This window comes from Cimex lectularius, unplaced genomic scaffold (genome assembly GCF_000648675.2).
Source record: "Cimex lectularius strain Harlan isolate CLEC.00 unplaced genomic scaffold, Clec_2.1 scaffold77, whole genome shotgun sequence".
NCBI lineage: Eukaryota > Metazoa > Arthropoda > Insecta > Hemiptera > Cimicidae > Cimex > Cimex lectularius.
Window position 1 is genome coordinate 1,695,921 of NW_019392836.1, and position 21,096 is coordinate 1,717,016.

The 21,096-nt window shown below is 36.3% G+C and overlaps 1 protein-coding gene across 1 annotated transcript in view; it reads right to left on the minus strand.

The window, feature by feature from the left end:
• The window catches only part of LOC106669510, a 123,336-nt gene that overhangs the window by 31,043 nt on the left and 71,197 nt on the right, over nt 1-21,096 (minus strand). The window contains exon 4 of the mRNA XM_024228599.1: nt 4,315-4,504. Within this exon, the coding sequence (XP_024084367.1) occupies nt 4,315-4,504 (190 nt within the window). The remainder of the gene's footprint in view (nt 1-4,314; nt 4,505-21,096) is intronic.

A 21,096-nucleotide genomic window follows, 5' to 3' on the forward strand; every position in this document is an offset into this window, starting at 1 on the left:
GACACGGCCAGAGGGAAAACATAATTTTATTCCATGCCTCACAAAAGAAAACGAGACCGACAGGTATTAGCCGTTATTCGACCAAAAAAGAAAACACGACCAAATTTGCCAGAATGTAGAATGCGCAGACAAAAGAAAAGAAGAAAATTGTGATTTTAACACGGGTTAATATGTCGGTTGGGTGTTTAATTTATTATTTCACTTCTAAGCATATGAAAACACGAGAAAAATATGCAGTACGGGCCCATGATTAATTTTTTTCCATAATGTAAACTCTCGTATTTTTACTCAAATTATAAAATAAAGCTTTGCTTTTATACATTTAAGCAAATATACCAAAGATTGCTGATGTTACAGTGCTCTATTCTATTTGGCTCTGTTCTTTAAGTGGTGTTGTTACATCTAGAAATGTCCAAAGATCACCTATTTCGATTGTTTTCTATAAAACATACAGCGAGTTCAGCGTACCATTTTCTGTCTTTTTTTAAGTTTTTTAAAAATAATTAAAGTTAATTTTAACAACTGAAGGTTCGTTTATTTCTATAAAGAGTTTTCGTTAGTATTAAACTCCGACAAAAAATGAGTAATGCGGACCACTGTATGCTGATATACGCTATTGTCCTATCACAAAACGAAATTATTTTACATCTTCAAGTATTTCAGAGGTTTCTATATGAGGAACAAAAATAAGTGAGTGAAACTTTTCGGACTCAATTTAAAAATATCTGGTGTTCATGCTGACATTATATAATAAAGCTTGGTACTACTTTGGTTTTATATATTTAATCATTTATTCTGAAGACTGTGAGTTGAACCTGTGGCAGTAGACTAATTTAGTTTTGTCTATTAAATCCATTATATTTTGTGGTCTATTGACCAAATTACTTCTTTCAATTAATTAATCTTTTTATGTAAGGTTTTAGTTGAAATGAAAAAGCTAGTGCCACGAGCGGGATTCGAACCCACGACCTTCGCCTCAATACGCCGCTGCTCTACCACTTGAATTATCGTGACTTCGATCTACTCGGACACCAACTCCCCATCTCAACCTACAACCTTTCGAATTTTCCATCCTCTTTGCCATTTTTGAAACGTCGTCTTGTCTATTATCTTTAATCTCTTCATCAGTTATCTCATCTTATATCTATAATATATCACTTCATTATTCTAGTTGTTATTTTACGCCAAGAAAAGTTTTTTTTAGACTGAATAGTTATCCAGAAGACCACACAAAAATGTTGTTCATAGTTTATTAGTTTTATCCATTTTTTAAATTTGCATTCTAGCATTAGTACAATGGCCTGTAGATTTCCGTGTAAAGATTTATTTTTTAAACAGTAAAACAACCATTTTAGGCGGAACATTTTCCAATAATTTTATGTCGTGATATACCTTATTCCATTAATAAACATATTCTAGCAAATGTTCAAAAAAGTTAAAGTTAGAATTGATGGTAAATGTTTGTTAGGGATTCGGTAAACACAATTTTAACTGACACCATGTCTCTGGATCTGTCAGAGTACCTCACTGAATATGGCGACAAAACCAGCGAGTGTACTCGGACCCAGTAAGTGAAATAGTGCCAGTTCGGAAGTATAAGTTTCTTCTTAAAATTTTACTATTTTCCTGGACGTTTTCAATTATTTCATCTGGGATTTTGAAAATTTTTGTTTCTTTTTGTTTACATTGAAATAAGATTGTATTCATTAGCGTGAATACCTTATTTGACTGAATGTTCTGTTTCTGTATATAAGAAAAAATATAACAATGAACGGACTGATATAACCTAGCTGTTTGCAGCCACTGGAGTCTAACTGCGCCGGCTGAACGGGTAAGACCGAGTACAGATCATGGATTGCCAAATGCCGAAGTAGGTGATTCCCATAAATATCAAAAGTGTTAATATTGTTTTAAATTTACTTGTTACCTATACAAGATAGTGTATATACAAATATGACATGATTCCATATACCAACGAATGTTCAAAAAAGTTAGAGTTGTGAATGTATTACACAGCACAACACTGCACCGGTAGGACACATGCTTTGAGGAGCTAGCCATTGTTGGAACTCAGTGTTTATGATTAGAGGTCAAGGAGGTCCCGAGGCGACATGGTGGGTTGTCAGAATGGGAATGAGTGAAAAGGGAAGGTTTGGAATCTGGACAGGAAAAGTGCGTTGACAAAAGTAATGTTAAGGTCTTTGAGGACAGTAAGGTGCTTTCACAATTTGTCTAAGGACTTTCGATCGGAAGGACTGGATGCGCTGGATAGTGGAAGGCTTGGCAGTACCCGACGGTTCCGCTCCGTATGTCCATATTGATCTTAGTAAAGTCTTGTACCGTGTTAGCTTTGTCTTAATTGTCAAAGTCGATTTCGGTCATAGAAGTCTTCGTAGTAGTCCAAGTCTTGTATTAAGTTTTTTTGGAAGTCTTTTGTAGGGAGTACACGTCAGTCTGCTGTCGAGATATAGTACCAGGTATTTGACTTGAGTGGAAACTATTGGGTTGTCCGGAAAATAATGCAGGATTTTAAGTTTTCATTAAAAAAAATCTATATAAAATATTCTGTTTACGTTTACAGGATTACTCATTTGTATGAATGTCAACACTTATTAATCCTCTTCCAAATGATATTGTTTGTTTACCTCTGTAGCATTCCGCTACTTGGAAATAATTCAGTCATCCTTATAATGTCAAAGCGAGAATTTCGTACGATTTTCTTTTACGAGTTTAAACTCGGCCGAAGCGGAGCCCAAACGGCTAGAAACATTAACCAAGTCTGGGGCGAGGGTTGTGTTAATGAGTGCACTGTGCAAAGGTGGTTTAAAAAATTTCGGGAGGGAGATTTCAGCCTTGAAGATGAAGAAGGTCGTGGAAGGCCTTCCTCTCTTAATGATGATGTTCTGCGATCAGTGGTGGAAGAAAACCCCAAAACAACTGTTCGAGAACTTGCAGAGCAACTCAAAGTCAGTAAAACGACCGTCGCTGACCACCTCAAGGCGATTGGAAAAGTGAAAAAACTCGAAAATTGGGTTCCACACTCATTAAACGATCGCCAAAAAAATCAGCGCTTTGATGTTTGTGCATCACTTCTTTGTCGAAACAAAAATGACCCATTTCTGGCCAGAATTGTTACATGTGACGAAAAGTGGATTCTGGACAGTGGCTCGACAAAGGAGAAGCTCCAATACATTTTCCAAAGCCCCCAACTCATCAAAAAAAGGTAATGGTTACGGTATGGTGGGCTTCATTTGGTTTAATACACTACAGCTTCTTAAATCCTGGCGAAACCATCAATGCTGAATCATACTGTAACCAAATTAATACCATGCATCAGAAATTGGCAGTAATGAAGCCCTCTTTGGTCAATCGGAAAGGGCCCATTTTGTTGCATGACAACGCTCGACCACATGTGTCACGTGTAACGTCACAAAAATTATTGGAGCTTGGCTATGAAACTTTGCCTCACCCACCCTACTCTCCGGACCTCTCGCCTACTGACTACCATTTTTTTAGACACCTGGACCACTACTTACAACACATAATATTCAAAAATCAAACGGAACTGGAAAATGCATTTATTGACTTTATCAATTCTAAAAATTCTGAATTCTACTCAGACGGAATTAATAAGTTACCAACACGTTGGGAGAAATGTATTGAGAGTATGGGAAATTATTTTGATTAAAGAACATTGCTTTAAAGTAACTAGTTTCTTTTTTTTTGTTTAATACCAAAATCCTGCATTATTTTCCGGACAACCCAATATTATCTCCTTGTTGTTGATGTACAATGGAGGCAAGACTGCTTTTTCAACTTAAAAGTGCAGTGAGTGCAGTTTTCTTCGTTCAGTCTTGTCCTCCGTTTTTTACACCAGTCTTCGATAAGCTCAAGGTGTTCCTGGATGTGGGAGGTAGCTTGGACAGATTCGGGTTAGAGGATAGGATGGTGGAGTCGCCTGTAGGTGGTGATAATAAAAATCAACTAGAGAATAAAAATAGTAAGAATAATAAGTAATAATTTTTGGAAGACTTTAATTATTTACGAGTGAGTTGAGCTTACCACGCTGATGTGAATATATTAAATAAATATTGAATTAGTACATTACATATATTTAACGTGTTAATTAATTAACTACGTGGAGAGCTCATGAAATGTTAAATGTGGCGGCACCGTGCGCCTTGTTTCATTGGAAATACATTAGTAGGACATTTCCATCTTCCACATTACTGTCACTGTCAATTTGCCACGTTCCATTACGTTGATAAGCTCTTCATATCGAAAGTAGAAAAACATGCGCGAGATTGTATTTACCTTTAATGGAATGCGCCCTGTGGTCGGCGTACTGGGAATGCCTGGCGTGGTGCCCGAGGAAAGCCGGAATCGTTGAAATGCACGTCAATTCGAGACCTTCCATGTAAGATTCTTCGACGACGAATCCTAGCTGGACGGTGACGGAGTTAGGACTCTCTTCGGGGAACATCTTCATCGAACTTTCCTCCGCCTGCAAGAAACATTTATATTACTAATGATATCAACATTTTTCGCTATTTACCAAATCGACAACAATAGATTTCTAAAAAAGCATTGCATATCTCTGAAAAACGTATATAAACCTGACGAACCGTAAAGGCTTTGGGGACGCAAGATGATTGGACGAATTGTAGGTTTTACAATAAAGTGAGTTAAGTATGCTAGATAGGTAGATAAAAAGATATATAGTTAAAGAAGAGGGAGAGAGAAAGAGAGCAAGAGAGAGAGAGAGAGAGAGAGAGAGAGAGAGAGAGAGAGAGAGAGAGAGAGAGAGAGAAAGAAAGAAAGAGAGAAAAGATACAGATAAATATATCAAAATGTTGATCATGATGGAGGGAGAGAGAGAGAGAGAGAGAGAGAGAGAGAGAGAGAGAGAGAGAGAGAGAGAGAGAGAGAGAGAGANATACAGATAAATATATCAAAATGTTGATCATGATGGAGAGAGAGAGAGAGAGAGAGAGAGAGAGAGAGAGAGAGAGAGAGAGAGAGAGAGAAAGAGAAGGAGATGAAAAGAAAGGGAGTGAGAGGGTTGGGGAAGAGACAGGGAAAGGGAAAGAGAGGGGGAGAGAGAAAGAGAGATTACAGGAAAGGAGAGAAAAAGTGAGAGAGAAAATGGGATACAGAGCCTGAGAAAATAAGATAATTAGAAGAGAGAGAGAGAGAGAGAGAGAGAGAGAGAGAGAGAGAGAGTGAGAGAGAGAGTGCCAGGCAGACAAACAGAAAGACAGAGTGAGAAAGGGAGAGAACTAGACAGAGAAAGAAGGGAAAGAAAGAAATAAAGATAAATATATCAAAAAGTTTAACATTAGGGAGGGAGAGAGAGAGAGAGAGAGAGAGAGGGAGAGAAAGATTACAGAAAAGGAGAGAAAAAGTGAGAGAGAAAATGAGATATGGAGCTAAGGATAATTATATAAGGGATAGAGAGAGTGAGAACTAGATAGAGAAAGAAGGGAAAGAAAAACAGAGATAAAGATATATATATATATATATATATAGAGAGAGAGAGAGAGAGAGAGAGAGAACCAATAAACGGAAAAAAACAATGAGTCCAGCAAAGCTAAATGTTCATAATTTACAATAAAGTATAAATTTATGATTTATAGAGGTATATTTCAACATTTTTGACACACGATGACAATTATAATTAAATTATAGACAATTTCTAGTTCACTATCTGCTGTCAAGAGTGGTAATAATAGCTGTACTTAAATAATAGCCCTTTGTAATTAGAAGTCCGTTACCGTTGACATCGTTGTGCCATATCCGAGTTTCCGAGTGTGATATATCAACCTGGAAGTGGGCATAAATGGCCCCCTAACGCAATATCGACCCGGGAAGAAACAAAAAGAAAAACTCATGTATTTCCATTGAGATCCGTGGCTTTACAGTTTCTCCTCGTCTCAGACCTGCCTAACGACGTATCTAAAAGTTATACAAATGCGCATTAAAACTTTCATGTACTTTTAACCACTTAACTCTTGAACTCGTAATATTAATAAAGAACAATCAGCCGTGTGACTTGCCATTTTGCTTAAATATTTTAAAATGAACGCATGAGCCAAAACATATCCATTGAAGATAAGGATGAGACATAGGGAAAGACAGAGATAGATGGAGAGATGGAGAGAATAAATATGGGGAGAGAAAGAGAGAGAGAGGGGGGAGATACAGAGGGTGAGAGAGAGAGCGAGAACGAAAGAGAAGAAGATTACGAAAAAGAGAGCGAGATTGGTGGAGGAATATTAGGAAAGAGCAAGGGAGAGACTAGGAGAAAAATATAAAGAAATATTAGAAGAGACAAAAACTAGACGCGGGAGGTAGAAAAAAAGTGGTTAGGAAATACAGACAGCAAGAAAGGGTAAAAGAGACAGAGAGATAAATAGAGAGAAGGAATAGAGTGAGAGAAAGTTCGCAATAGATAGATAGATAGATAGAAATAGATTTATAGATATAGAGATAGATAGAAAGATACATAGATAGATACATAGTTAGATAAATAGAAAGATAGAGAGTGGGTGGGAAGTGGGAAGAGAGAGTGAGATTAGTAAAGAGGAAGCGAACCGGAGAGGTAGAGAGAAAGAGAGATTGAATGAGATATTCGGACAGTGAAATCAGGGGTTAGAGGTAGAGTGACGTTAGAAGAAAAAAAGAGAGAAAGAAAGAAAGAGAAAGTGAGAGAGTGAGTGAGAGATACAAAATCCATTGTAAAAAAAAGTGTATGTGAGAGAGAGAGAGAGAGAGCAGGCATTTTTTCAAAATTTCTTCTTGTGGATTTTGTAGACTTATCAGCTCAACCTAACATCGAAATAATGGATCTGAATTTCTATCAAATCAAAAATAATTTCTAAAACATTAGAGATAAAATACATATGTGCCTTTGATCTATGTAGAGGGTGAACCTTGAGGTACACCTGTAAAAGTTTTGACTTTTTTAATCACACTAACATGAAATGTTTCCAGTATGTGCTAACTATTAATAATTATAAATTCTATTGTTTACGTTAATGTCTATTGTTAATTTAATTGTCCACGTTAATGAAAAAGTTACAGAAAATATGCAGGGTGTCCTTTTTATATGGCCCGTCTGAATTTCTCTTGAATCAGTGAGGCCAACAAAAAACAAAATATACGTGTTTAATAGGTTTTAGTCTAGTTTCAAATTTTTACCTTTTTTCGGAGAAAAATTATACAAGGTAATCAGGCCCAGTTCAACTTCAAAATTTCAAATACGACCCTGGACATACTGACCCATCGTTTTAAAGGACTTTTTGAAAGGCTGAAAAAAATGGTGCATCTCCAAAAAAGGTAAAAGTTTGAAACTAGGCAAAAAATACTAAATACTTCTTTTTTCATAGCGTTGTTGGTTCAAAAGAAATCCAGTCGGGTCTTCTATAAAGGACAACCTGTATATAGATAATTTTATGAAGTATTTTTTTGGTAATTGTTATTGTTACATTTTCTCCTGAATGCAAGTCTTTTTAATTTTATAAAAAATATTTTTTAACTTGTTCTTGCGAACACGAAAATAATCGGTGTTTATTGTTTTTAATTTTACTTTTTTGTAACATTTGGATCGAAGGATTCCACGAGCTTTTCTAAATTCTGAACAAACCTTTCTTTGCCGAATGGAATATAATAAAATGTTTATGTGTTCCGAGTATGAAGTACGTCCGTGCGGTGGGAAGAATACGACTGTAACGAACCGGAAAAGTATTTCGTCCCTGTACAATCCAATCGCGAACCCTTCCTAAGTTCATTAGAGAAGGCTGTTTATGCCAACTTTACGACTCATAAACGGCTCATTTGACTCACGATAAAATTTTGATTCTGTTCTTTAATACTGGACGCGATTACAAAACGATTTATTTAATATGGAGACTTGATTTTTTTCTTTTGATTAACTTGTAACATCAACAACAACTAAAGAAACATAATAAATTCAAGTTTTTTAAATTTATTTTATTTATTGATATCTGTGCGCTCTTGTCGGTCGCAATAAAAGTAAAATAAAATAATGTAACTAACTTGTCAACGGTTTTCCTGATTTCCTAAACAACCAACGTGGAGAGCAGTTTAATACCTAAAACCTGTAATGACTATGGCCAAAGGTAAAACAGAATTCATTAGATTTCGTGATTTGAATTACCAAATAACATCTCATCTTTATGTATGAGATAAAAATGCCAGTGCCATGATCGGGATTCGAACCCACGACCTTCGGCTAAATACGCCGCTGCTCTAACCACTTGAGCTATCGAGATGTGTGTAGATTCTCCGCGACTTATGAAATGGCCACGGGGAGCTGTTACTGAAGTCATGCTTCTTGTACTTATTAAATCTATTATGTTTTAGAGGTCTAATTGACCAAATTACTTCTTTAAATTAATTATTCTTTATGTAAGGTATTGATTGAAATGAAAAAGTTAGTGTCACGAGCGGGATTCGAACCCACGACCTTCGGCTAAATACGCCGCTGCTCTACCAGTTGAGCTATCGTGACTTCTATCCACTCGGATGAAAAATGCCATTTTTGAAAGGTAGGTTGAGATGGGAAGCTGGGGTCCGAGTTGATCGATGTCACGATAGCTCGAGTGGTAGAGCACCGGCGTATATAACCGAAGGTCATGGGTTCGAATCCCGCTCGTGGCACTGACGTTTTTTAGCTCAACCAAAACCTTTCATAAATGTTTTTAAAAAATATCATATTGCTTGTTCATGGACGCAGCTCAAACAGGAGCAGCGTAAATAAGAATCGACAGATATTGTAGAGTGCAAACTGAGGAAGCGTGTTCTGTACGAAAAGGATTTTAAGATCTTTATGGATTGGTGACCTTGAGGGAGCGTTGAGTATAGAAGGGAGAACTTCAGATTGAAAGGACTTGATTCGATTGACGTTGGAGGATTTGGCCGACCCCCACATTATGGCCAGAATGTTATTTTTAAAAATTTGTTATATTTGCTTAGTATTGTTTTTGGTCGCAGAATGTGTGTGATTAGTCTGTTTCGTGTACACTTCTTGTCTATTTAATCTTGTATGTGGGCCATGTAAGTCTGCAACTTAAGTAAAGCCCAAAGCAGCAAATTGGCTGGATTTAGGTATTACCTTGTGGTTTATATGCACTGGTTGGCAGGCCTGCTGTTTGAGCGAAACTTGCTGGCTTTTTTGCTCGTTGGCTCTTGATACGGCATGAGTGAACCAGTGGGTAATGAAATTCGGATTCTGTGGCTAGGCTAGAATTGCGATGTCGTCAGCGTAGGCTGTGAGTTGTGTTTAGATGTGTAGGTATGTCAGCAGTGTAGATGGTGAAGATGATTGTACCTAGGATATTTCCTTGTGGAATAACAATTTTTACGTGCGTGAAGAGTGAAAAATCGGAGTCTCATTTTAAACAATGGATCGGAGCGGGATGACGTCATTATGAGATAATACTGTGCATATAAATCAATAGTAATAACATATTTTCTCTATCTATGCAATTTTCGTTTGATAAGTTAATAAAATGCGGCTTTGATTATGTGCCTCTTAAATAAAATATGAGAAATTTCTGATTCCAGGAATAGGTTTACTCTATTGAACAATCTTTCTGCTTAAATTGATAAAATAATTGATAATAAAATAAATAATGTAGAAATTGAAACTCTTTTTTTTTTAAAGAAACTCCGAGATAGTGCTATCGAATGGCTGATAGATTGTCGGAAGGAGAAAGAAAATCCCCGATGGCCGAGCATTAGAAAAGACGCCCGGTGATAGATGCTCGGTCCCTATCTTCGGCCCATTTGCTCTTCTTATCACAAACGACAATATCACCTTCTCCTATTTGCATATCAGGACACGCAATTACCCTAAACGCTTATAGACCGCTTTGATGAGGGATGATTAGGAAACAAGTCAATCATGTAACGCCCGGACTCGTTTAACCGTCGTAGGACAGACAATAGGGTTTGGAATCATCAGATACTTTATGATTTAAATATATCAATACTGCAGTACATTCTGATAATAAACCTCATCAAAAAGTTCGTACAAGAAATCTTTTTGGTTCATCTGAAGTATTATTACTCTCTTTCCTTTCTAGAAGAAAAATTAGTAATAAATGTTAAAGAATAAACCGAGCCTAGTGCAGTATGTATATATTTATTATTACATATTCAGGCAAAATTTTTACCTTATAAAATCAGTTTTATCTGCTATTGTCTGTGTAAATTTTTCTATTAAACTGATTATTTTAATCACATCGAAATAGTTTTGCTCTTTCGGGGAGGTAAATAGGAAACTTACTCTGTCCTAATCTGCCCAACCAGAGGCTTTCGTGGTTCAAAACCCTTTTTAATCCCCTTTTACCTCAAAGACCGCAGATATATTCCACAAGAACTCTTCAAACAACAACGTTTCTCTCTGGTACTGCAATTATTTGCCGGACGTAATGTATTTTGTTGTAGAAGCAATGCTAAATTTATAGAAACAATATATGAAAAATAATTTGAATCATTAAAATAGGTAAACAGATAAATTATCAGTTAAACCACAATTTATAGTGAGTTCTCTCTCACTCACTCTCTCTGTCTATTTATATCTTCTTTATGTGCCGGTCTTTCTTTTCTCTCTCTTCCTCTTTCTTTCTTTTATTTATCTATTTCTACCTCCTTTATCGCTATCTCTTTCTTCTTCCATGTATTCTTTATTATTTCTTCCTCTCTCTCTCTCTTTCCTTTATTTTCTTCTCTCTATCTGTATCACACAGACGCACTCTCTCTCTGTCTCTCTGTCTGTCGCCTTATTTATCGCCCTGTCTTTCTTTTTCTATCTCTTTCTCTTTCTTTCTTTTATTTATCTATTGCTATATCCTCTATCTGTCCCTTTTCTTCCCTGTATTCTCTTTTTTTCTCTCTCTAGCTACTTTTTCTCTTTCCTCTATTTTCTTCTCTATCTCTATCATTCTCTCTCTCTCTCTACCTTCTTTATCTCCCTATCATTCTTTTTCTCTCTCTTTTTCTTTCTTTTATCTATCTATTTCTACCTCCTTTATCGTTATCTCTCTCTTCTTCCATGTATTCTTTATTTTCTCTCCCTCTCTCTTTCTCTCTAGCTTCTTCTTCTCGTTCCTCTATCTTCTTCTCTCTATCTCTATTACTCGCTACCTTTACTTTTTTCCCAATCTCAATTCTATTTTTCTCAACCTTCTTTTCACTCCTCCCCCTCTCTCTCCTTCTTTATCTTTCTTTGTGGGTAATGCGATTTCTCAGTTACTCTGCCTCGTTCTTTTCCCATCCTAGGTCTGCACACATCCCACTACCTGTTGCTCTGGGAGCCTGTGTCCTTTTCTATATCTCTTTTTCTTTACCTAGCTATGCAGCTTTTATCTTTTTACTCACACTGTGTCTTTCGTGGTTCTGTGTAACCGTATCTTTCTTTCTCTCTCTCTCTCTCTCTCTCTCTCTCTCTCTCTCTCTCTCTCTCTCTCTCCATAGTTGTAATGTAATTCTGTGAAATACTTCTCTTTCTCTGACTCGCTTTTTCTTCCTTTGTTCCCTATTGATTCATATTTAACAATTTTTTCTTTTTCTCTTCTTTAATTATTTTTCCTTTAACTTATTTGTAACGATCTGTCTATCAATCTATCTATTTTTTTCTATTCTATATGGCATTCTTTTCGGTGAGTTAGTTGTTTTACTCTATTTCTGTATATATATTTCACACTCTCCCACATTCCCCAATATCCTTCTCTTTATGTGTCTATGTGTTTCCCTTAATCCTTTCCCATCGCTGTATACTTGCAATCTCTATCGTTCTCTGTCTCACCCTCTTTCCTTCTTTATCTAATTAATATTTAATAATTGCTTAATCTATCTGTTATTACTATTAACATAAGAGATTCAGATTGTTACATTGGATTTCTAAATTTTTCTTTCTTTATTTTACAAAATTTGTATTCTGATGGCCCATACTTTTTCACGAGACTGTTATTTCTTGGTTGGTGGTATGTATTCTTTTTTTTTTTTTTTTAACAGTAGTCAAGAAATGGTGTAGGACGTAGAAGAGAAATGGAAATCTGACAGACATGAAAAAAAGAAGCTAATAAAGACAGCGAGGTTGAATATTTGAAAGTCAGCGGGATATTCATGGCTTATTGGAGATTGACGGAAGCGAAGAGTGGATACGATACGGGCTCTCCTCGCATCCATCATCCCTCAGGCATCCGGAGACAAATTTATTCATGAGGACATTTAATCCCCTCTGGGCCAACACTTGAGACGACCCTATCATAGTTCCTCGCCCTCGTTGCATATAATCCATAAATGTTGAATCCGATTTATAAAGTTAAGGAACGACTAGTGCCGGTTAACTGTTCCAACGGGGTGCCACCCTCTCGAGGGGCGACTAGAAACTCTGTAATGAACGTGCCTTGTTTAAATGAATTCAAATTAGTCTACAAAAGTTAAACAGGTTTGGACAACCTTTTTTTATATTTAATAAAAAAACTGTATATTTTATAAAAGCTTATCAACTTCCGACATGATTTGTAAATACTTAAGAATTCATTGTTACTAGCAATCCGCACACTAATCTCTTTTTTTCTATTGCTTTTTTGTGTATTTTCATCTCCCCTTTTATCGATATTACATAAAAAAGGGAACAAAATAGCGATATAAGGTATTGTGGTTTCGGGTAAAAAACGCCTCTAACCACCTTACACCGGAATTTTCTTCATACAGGTTTGAGCGAAGGCTAATAAACTCTGTGACGTGAAAGGAGACAAAAGTACGCGTCTCTAAGGTGAAATTTGCATAACAAAATTATGGAAATTGAAGTCGGAGGCTGCTACCGACGCGTCCGTGTGATTCCGCTCACGTCCACGTCATAACACAACGGAACTGCATTTAGAACTAAAGGACACCACCATATTTATGCCCCATACGGGGAAATTACGATTGTTGTATTATTACAACAATTTCCGATACGGATTAAACTAATAAGGTCATTGGATAAAGTTGATACGTGTTGTTATAACGCAGTTACTGTGTTTTCATAAAAATGACATTGAATTGTAAATTCCAGGCGCATTTGGCGAAATAGGGGTACTATTAATTTTTAGACTTCAAAGTCTCATTTTGCTCACACCCTCACTATTTTTCTTCGAACTTACTAACATTTTTCACTAAGTCATATTTTTATTCATTTTTCTTCCATATTATTCATTTTAGTATTTTTCTATATGTATTTCTATTTAGTTATCATTTTCATTTTTCTACGCATACATTTTTTTAAATTAATCTCACTTCTTTTATGTACATGTATAAACAACCGTTAGAATTTTCCCGCTTTTTGCCATTTTCATATATAAAAAAGTTGAGATAAAAGAGTTGTTGTCCGAGAGGATCGAAGTCACGAAAGCTCAAGTGGTATAGTAGCGGTGTAGTGGGTTCGAATCCCGCTCGTGACACTGACTTTTTTATCTCAAGACCTTAGAAAGAATAATTAATTGATTGAAAGAAGTAACATGGTAAATTGACTACGAAAACGTAAATGGATTAATATTTAAAATGTAAAAGAAGTATCACTGCACGAAACAGCTCCCTGTGGCCATTTCATAAGTCGCTGCGAATCGAAACCTGATTACACGACATTTGAAAATGACAAAAAGAAGGAAGATTCAAACGGTTATAGGTTGAGATGGAGAGTTGGTGTCCGAGAGGATCGAAGTCACGATAGCTCAAGTGGTTAGAGCAGCGGCGTATTTAGCCGAAGGTCGTGGGTTCGAATCCCGATCATGGCACTGGCATTTTTATCTCATACATAAAGATCAGATGTTATTTGGTCAATCAAATCACGAAATCAAATGAATTCCGTTTTACCTTTGGCCATAGTCATTACAGGTATTAAACTGCTCTCCACGTTCGTTGTTTAGGAAATCAGGAAAACTGTTGACAAGTTATTACATTATTTTATTTCACTTTTATTGCGACCGACAAGAGCGCACATGGACAGATATCAATAAATAAAATAAATTTAAAAAACTTGACTTTTTTATGTTTCTTTAGTTGTTGTTGGTGTTACAAGTTAATCAAAAGGAAAAAAAAATCAAGTCTCCATATTAAATTAATCGTTTTGTAATCACGTCCAGTATTAAACTTTTTTCTCTCAACCAAGACCTTGCATAAAAAGGAATAATTGATTGAAACAAAATTAATGGTGGAACACATTAATTCCATTGTATTAAATGGTATGATTAACCAAATTACTACTTTTAAATAATTAATATTTTTATGTAAGGTTTTGGTTGAAATGAAAAAGTCTCACGAGCAGGATTCGAATCACGATAGCTGAAGTGGTTAGAGCAGCGGCGTATTGAGCTGAAGGTCGTGGGTTCGAATCCCGCTCGTGACACTGACTTTTTTCTCTCAACCAAGACCTTGCATAAAAAGGAATAATTGATTGAAACAAAATTAATGGTGGAACACCAATTATTAATTCCATTGTATTAAATGGTATGATTGACCAAATTACTGCTTTCAAATAATTAATATTTTTATGTAAGGATTTGGTTGAAATGAAAAAGTTAGTGTCACGAGCAGGAATCGAATCACGATAGCTGAAGTGGTTAGAGCAGCGGCGTATTGAGCTGAAGGTCGTGGGTTCGAATCCCACTCGTGACACTAAGTTTTTCATTTCAACCAAGACCTTACATACAAAGAATAATTAATTGAAATAAGCAATTCGGTCAATCAGACCTCTAAACATAATGGATTACACAATATTATTAAGTGCGTGGTGATTAGTGACCGTTAATCGATACTTCTTCAGAAATCGTGAGATGCGGTCTGGTGTGATGTAGGCTTCAGAAAAACATTTTCTTTATTGTGCCAACGTTTCGATCTTTATTGAGATCATCTTCAGGGCTCAAAGTGTTTGACTTCTGTGTAACACACTCTCAACACGACACGCAAGAATGGCACAATTACAAAGAAGACAAACACTTTGAGCCCTGAAGAAGATCTCAATAAAGATCGAAACGTTGGCACGATAAAGAAAATGTTTTTCTGAAACCTTCATCACACCCGACCGCATCTCACGATTTCTGAATAATTATTAAATGCTTTTGCTACATTAGAAAATCGGGATTGGAACCCACGACCTTCGGCTCAATACGCTGTTTCTCTAACCACTTTAGCTATCGTGGCTTCGAATCCCGTTCGTGACACTAACTTTTTCATTTCAACCAAAATCTTGCATAAAAAGAATAATTAATTAAATTGGTCAATCAGACCTCTAGACATAATGAATTTTAAAATATTATAAGGTGCTTTTGCTACATCAGAAAATCTATTACATTCCTTCTCTCTACTTTTAATTTTTTCTCTTTCTTTTCCGTCTTTCTCTCTTCCTCACTCTCACTCTCTCTCCCTCTCGTCTCTCTTGCATTGTTATTTCTCTGAAAAGAGATTTATCTTTCACTCTCTTTCTAAAAAGAACCTATGGTTTTTCGTCTCCACATTTAATTGTACTCGATCTATTTGCCTTTTGTACATTTTCATTGTAATCGTTTTTCTCCAATAACCAATAACCCTCTTCAACTGTTTGATTTTCACTATAAACTACAACCTTTATTTATATATATAGCTACCAATACTTATTGAATTTGTTTTATTAATTTTATTCTGTATGCATTTTTATGAGTTATCTGTTCATACAAAATAAAGAAAGACAAAACTGGTAAGAATAAATTGATATATAACTTCATACCTCTTTGCATTTACCTTTCCAGTTATTGTCCGTTTTTTCTCCCACATCAGACATTGAATATTGTATACTGTCTGATTGTACTAAATAATACCAAGTAAACAGATATGAATGTTAATTAATTTGAAATATTTTATGATGTTTACAATTACATTTCATCGTTGATACGTGTTCTGAAGAAGGGTTTAGACAATATATCTGTCATCACCTGTCTGGATTAATTTGTATATACACGTGTTTTCATTGAGCAGGTAGAACGGGTGGATTTTGATATAAAGGTTATATATCAAACGAAAAGTTTTTTTCAATGATCCTATTTTTTAATTTTTATTTAATTAATTATAGTTCGTTAACATTTTATTGTTTTTATGGGCTAAAAGTTTGGGGTTTTCCTTTTTTCTCGGTAATTTTTAAAAGGACCCCTTGTGTTCTTCCTCTGTTTATATTTCTCCTCGGTTAAATTCCTTTCGGCATCAAAAGAGTGAATAGGCCTTTATGAGCCAAAGCGATTGGATCTGCACGTATCGGATCTGCGGGCACGTACTTGCGCTTTTAGTGCTTTTAACGCTTCAAGGCCTGTCCGTTCGGGCTTTCCGTTTTATAGGGTCGGACAGTGTAAAAAGAAAACCCGTTGCGAAATGCACTTTTTTTACATTTATTTTTTATGGCCAACTACAAATGTTGTACTAAGTAAATGTTTTCGATTTATGCTAATTGTGCCGTTTGAGTCACCTGTAGAACGTCACAAAGCCACATTTGCTTCAACAGTCTTGGAGGATTTTCTGGAACGGTTGGAAGTAATAATTGATTAGGTTATTGAGGATGATGCTTATTGAATGATACATTGTTTTAAATCGGATTTTGATGAGGTCGAGTACAAACGAAATGTGTAGATCGTTATGAATACTATGATTTCAAACATAAAAAGGAACGTGTGTGTGTGTTTGAGTGGTGTTTAGTGACCGATAGTCATTGATTATTCGGAGATCTTGAATTAGAGATGTCAACACGACACACAAGAATGACACACTTACCCAGAAAACAACACTTTGAGCCCTGAAGATGATCTCAATAAAGATCGAAACGTTGACACGATAAAGCAAATTTTTTCTGGAACCTACATCACACCAGACTGCATCTCACCATCTCCGAATAATCATAAAAAGGAACATTTATAATGTGATGGAAAATTTTCGAGTGGATTGATGTGGGGAATTGGAATGCTGTAATGCGCACTTAAGGTGAAATTTCAGTCTCCTGCCAGTCAGATAAGATGCCAGTATGTGATAGTACGCTTGAGGGAGGGTGTTCCTTAGATTTAGAAGCAAATCTGAGTGAAAGATCTGAAGTGAAGGTCTGTTCTAAATCAAGATAAACACCCAAAGTTTTTGTTCAATGGATGAGGCGGTATTGTCAGCAACACGATGCTGCTATTGGGTTATCGAGTGAAATGAGCGCAATCCAAACAGATGATCGAGAATAATATTAGGATTTTCAATTAAGGATAAATTATAGATTATTTAGAGATCGTGAGGTGCGGTCTGGTGTGACGTAGGTTTGAGAAAAACATTTTCTTTATCGTGCTAACGTTTCGATCTTTATTGAGATCATCTTCAGGGCTCAAAGTGTTTGTTTTCTGTGAAGATGTAACAATATTGGGTGGCGTGTTGAAAATGTCTCTCTTTGACTGTGACACTCTCAACATGACTCATAAGAATGACACATCTGCACAGAAAACAAACACTTTGAGCACTGAAGATGATCTCAATAAAGATCGAAACGTTGGCATGATAAAGAAAATGTTTTTCTGAACACTACGTCACACCAGACCACCTCACGATCTCCAAATAATCATTGGCTAACTGTCACTAAACACCACACTTAAATTTTCGGAAATAAATTTTTCTAGACTTATAGCAAGGATAGGAGACAAATGGAACGATAGGAACTGGGAAGATCAGAAGGTTTATGTTAGTATGCGAAATGCGCACGATTTTTTCTTGAAGCTTTCCTATCGAATGTTTAAATCCGAGCTAGAACGGAAAACATCGGCCCGGGGTCGGTCAAAAACTATTTAATAAGTTGTCTGCAGCCTCGATCAATATCACTTACGGCGGAAAATTTGTCACTTAACGTCAATTTACATTCCACCTGCAAACCGTTGAAGGCACTTGCACTGCGAAAAACAGTAACTAACTCGGAAACTACATTTTTTAGACAGAGTTCTTGTGTTTAAATTTGAAATATCTAATTTATTATTGTAAATATATAAAATATACAAAAACATTTTTTTAACCATATTTGATAAAAACAAAGAAATGCTTTACTAAGTGTATCTAAAATGGATCTATCCTGTCGTACTTGGCAAGTTTAAGAATCATAATTATCAATAAATTGCATGACAACATAACCTATCTAATATGTTAATGTAATGTTCTGTTAGATTTAACGATTTTTTTTGCCAGCATTTTTGATAAACTAACGTAAACTGTTAGCATAACAGAATTTAACACGTAATGGTATATTCAAGTTCCATGATATTTCTTTAAGAAATATATGAAAGATAAAATTTAATTCAGTACCCAGTTTATATATTATAAACATCCTTGACCTACAATGTGCATAAAAAAAGACACTACAAACATCTCAAGTCAGATACTTAGAACTATAACTGAACAGATGACTGACGTGAAATCCCCACACAATTTTTAAAAAGCAACTGTTGAACACGACTTAGATACTTAACACAACTTTAGAACCGAAAACGTACTGAGACAATTTTGAACATATTGAGCATAACTGTGAAGTTCCGCAAAGTCCTCTTTTATCCAGTAAATCCTATCCTTCGAATTAAAAACCCTCACTCGAATTGTCAAAACTCCTTACTATTTCAGGCTCGGGCTTTTCTTCTCACAGGTGCAAGAACCTCAGCCCACATAACCCTTCGCACCAACAGAGGTATGGTATGGTGATAAGGATACTAGGAAGCGGGGTTTGTACCCCCCAGGCAGTGCAGCCTTCTGGCTTATTGCACCTCCCTAGTTCCTTAGTTCAGTGCAATAGACTATCATTCTCCTTCGACGTATCAGGTCATTGACTGTCGCTGCTACAATTTCATTCCTAAGTTTTTTCTTATGTTAGGTTGAATCTCCATTGAGCTGTTGCTTCGCATTCGAAGATGATATGAGAGGCTGTTTTCTCTTCCTCATTACATAATCTGCAGATGGGATCATAGTTGTACATGCCCATGTTGTGTAGATGTTTTCGCAGATGCCAGTGACATGTTAGTAGTCCTACCACTCCTCTGAGTTTAGCCCTCTCCAGTTGCAGCATTTATTTTGCCAGTCTTGGTGAAGGTTGTTTCATCATGAGTTTACTATGTCTAGCACTGCTAGAGTTTATCCACTTCTCCTTTTGTTTTGCTTGGATCCATTCTGCGATGGAGGCTTCTATATTTGTTCTTGTTTTCCCAAGTATACGTTCGGGTCCTATATACGGTCTTGCTGATTTCCTCTGTCTGCTTCCTCGTTACCCAAAATTCTCCTGTGCTCTGGCACCCAAGATATCATAAGCTGTTGTTTCCTCAGGTTTTGGAGATTTGGATGCATTCACTAACTAATTTTGATGTAATTCTTTTCCATGCTAATGCTTTAATGGCTGCTTGATTATCAGATCTTATGAGGATTTTTTTGCCACTGTAACCTCCTTTACAATTTTATCAGGGCATAATCATTGATGGCATATATTTCTGCTTGGAAGACCAAAGTGTACTTTCTTAATGAGTTTGATTGCTCATATTTTGGGCTGATCCGGTTCCTTCGTTTGTTTTAGAGCCATCTGTTTACCATAACATTGTATCTGATGCTCTCCTGAGTTCTTCCTCTCCTTTTAGGTCCGATGAGACTTTTTGGATGTTGTGAAGAATATTTCCGGGATCATATTGTCAATCCCTATTTCTAAGAATGGGCGTCTGATTTTGTTAATTATAGTTGTATGCCCGAATTATTATTTTCCTAGCCTCTCCTTGCATAAATATTTCTAGTAGAGGTAAGTTTAGCAGTTTCTAGTGCACTTGTAGGGGTTGTTTTTATTGCCGTTGCGATACATAGGTTTGATAGTCTTTGTATGCTGCCTAATGCTTTTTGTTGAGTTTTGGTCCAGCAGATTAATGATCCATAGGTTATTTTGGGTCTTAGTATTGTATTAATTGCCACTGAACAGACGATTGTATTAAAATCTGCTGTCGATGGGCACACGTTTTTGGTAGTTTAGTGTGTAGTAAAAAGCCTCAAGGCCATAGACTGTCCCTGGAATGGCCAAGCACCGGAAAGAAAGGACGACCACATAGACATAAAATTGACTTTATTACAGTACTAATTCTCCCTTGAAAACAACTGCTCCCTATAGATCGTTCTTCTTCGGAGCTGAAAGATAAAATTTCCAAGTAGATTATGTTGATGCCTCTGCCCTGGGTCCATTCTCATTGAACAGAGGAGTTTTATTCCATTGTCTGATAGATCAACGGTTCTAATTTGCAGCAAAATTGTTCAGGGCCGATAGGTGTCCTTATCGAAATTTCCATCGACAATTTATAAGCATGCTCATTACACCTACACTCTGGTGCCCTGTTAAACAAACAAAGGTAATTTTGCTTGTGCCCCCAATGGTCGATATATCCATAATGCAATCGCAAACCGCTCAGGATTTCACTGCCTACGAGTTAGTTGTTTGTAATGCCGCTTGGCTGACCGAGTAGATGACTTTTTGGAAATAAAACCAAGCCTGCTCATCTTGGCCCGTTCTCCAATATAGCCACAGTCGTAGATTGAAATACTATGGAATATTGGCCAAGGCTTACAATATGTCAAGTCTTTGGCTTCCATAGACATATCCGTCAGTGACATATCCTAGGCCTGGAAAAACGCCAAAATCACGTTAAGGAATTATAAAAAATATTCCGTCGCAGGATCAACCAAGGCATGCTAACGCGGCTATATTATAATAATGGACGTACATAACGCAAGAAGGAAAGAAAATTTAGTTCTTATTTTCAAAAAAAGAGGCCATTGAAGTTCATGATTCTTTCTCAATTTTCAGTCATTAAATAAGCTCAATTTATTATGTTATTTAACCATATCAACTTTCTTTTCTCAATTAATTAAAGTAAGTGTCACGAGCGGGATTCGAACCCACGAGCATCGGCTAAATACGCCGCTACTCTACCGCTTGGGCTATTCTGGGTTCGAATCTCGCACGTGACACTGACTTTTTTATCTCAATCAAGACCTTACATGGAACGAATTGAAAGATGTAACTTCGTCAAT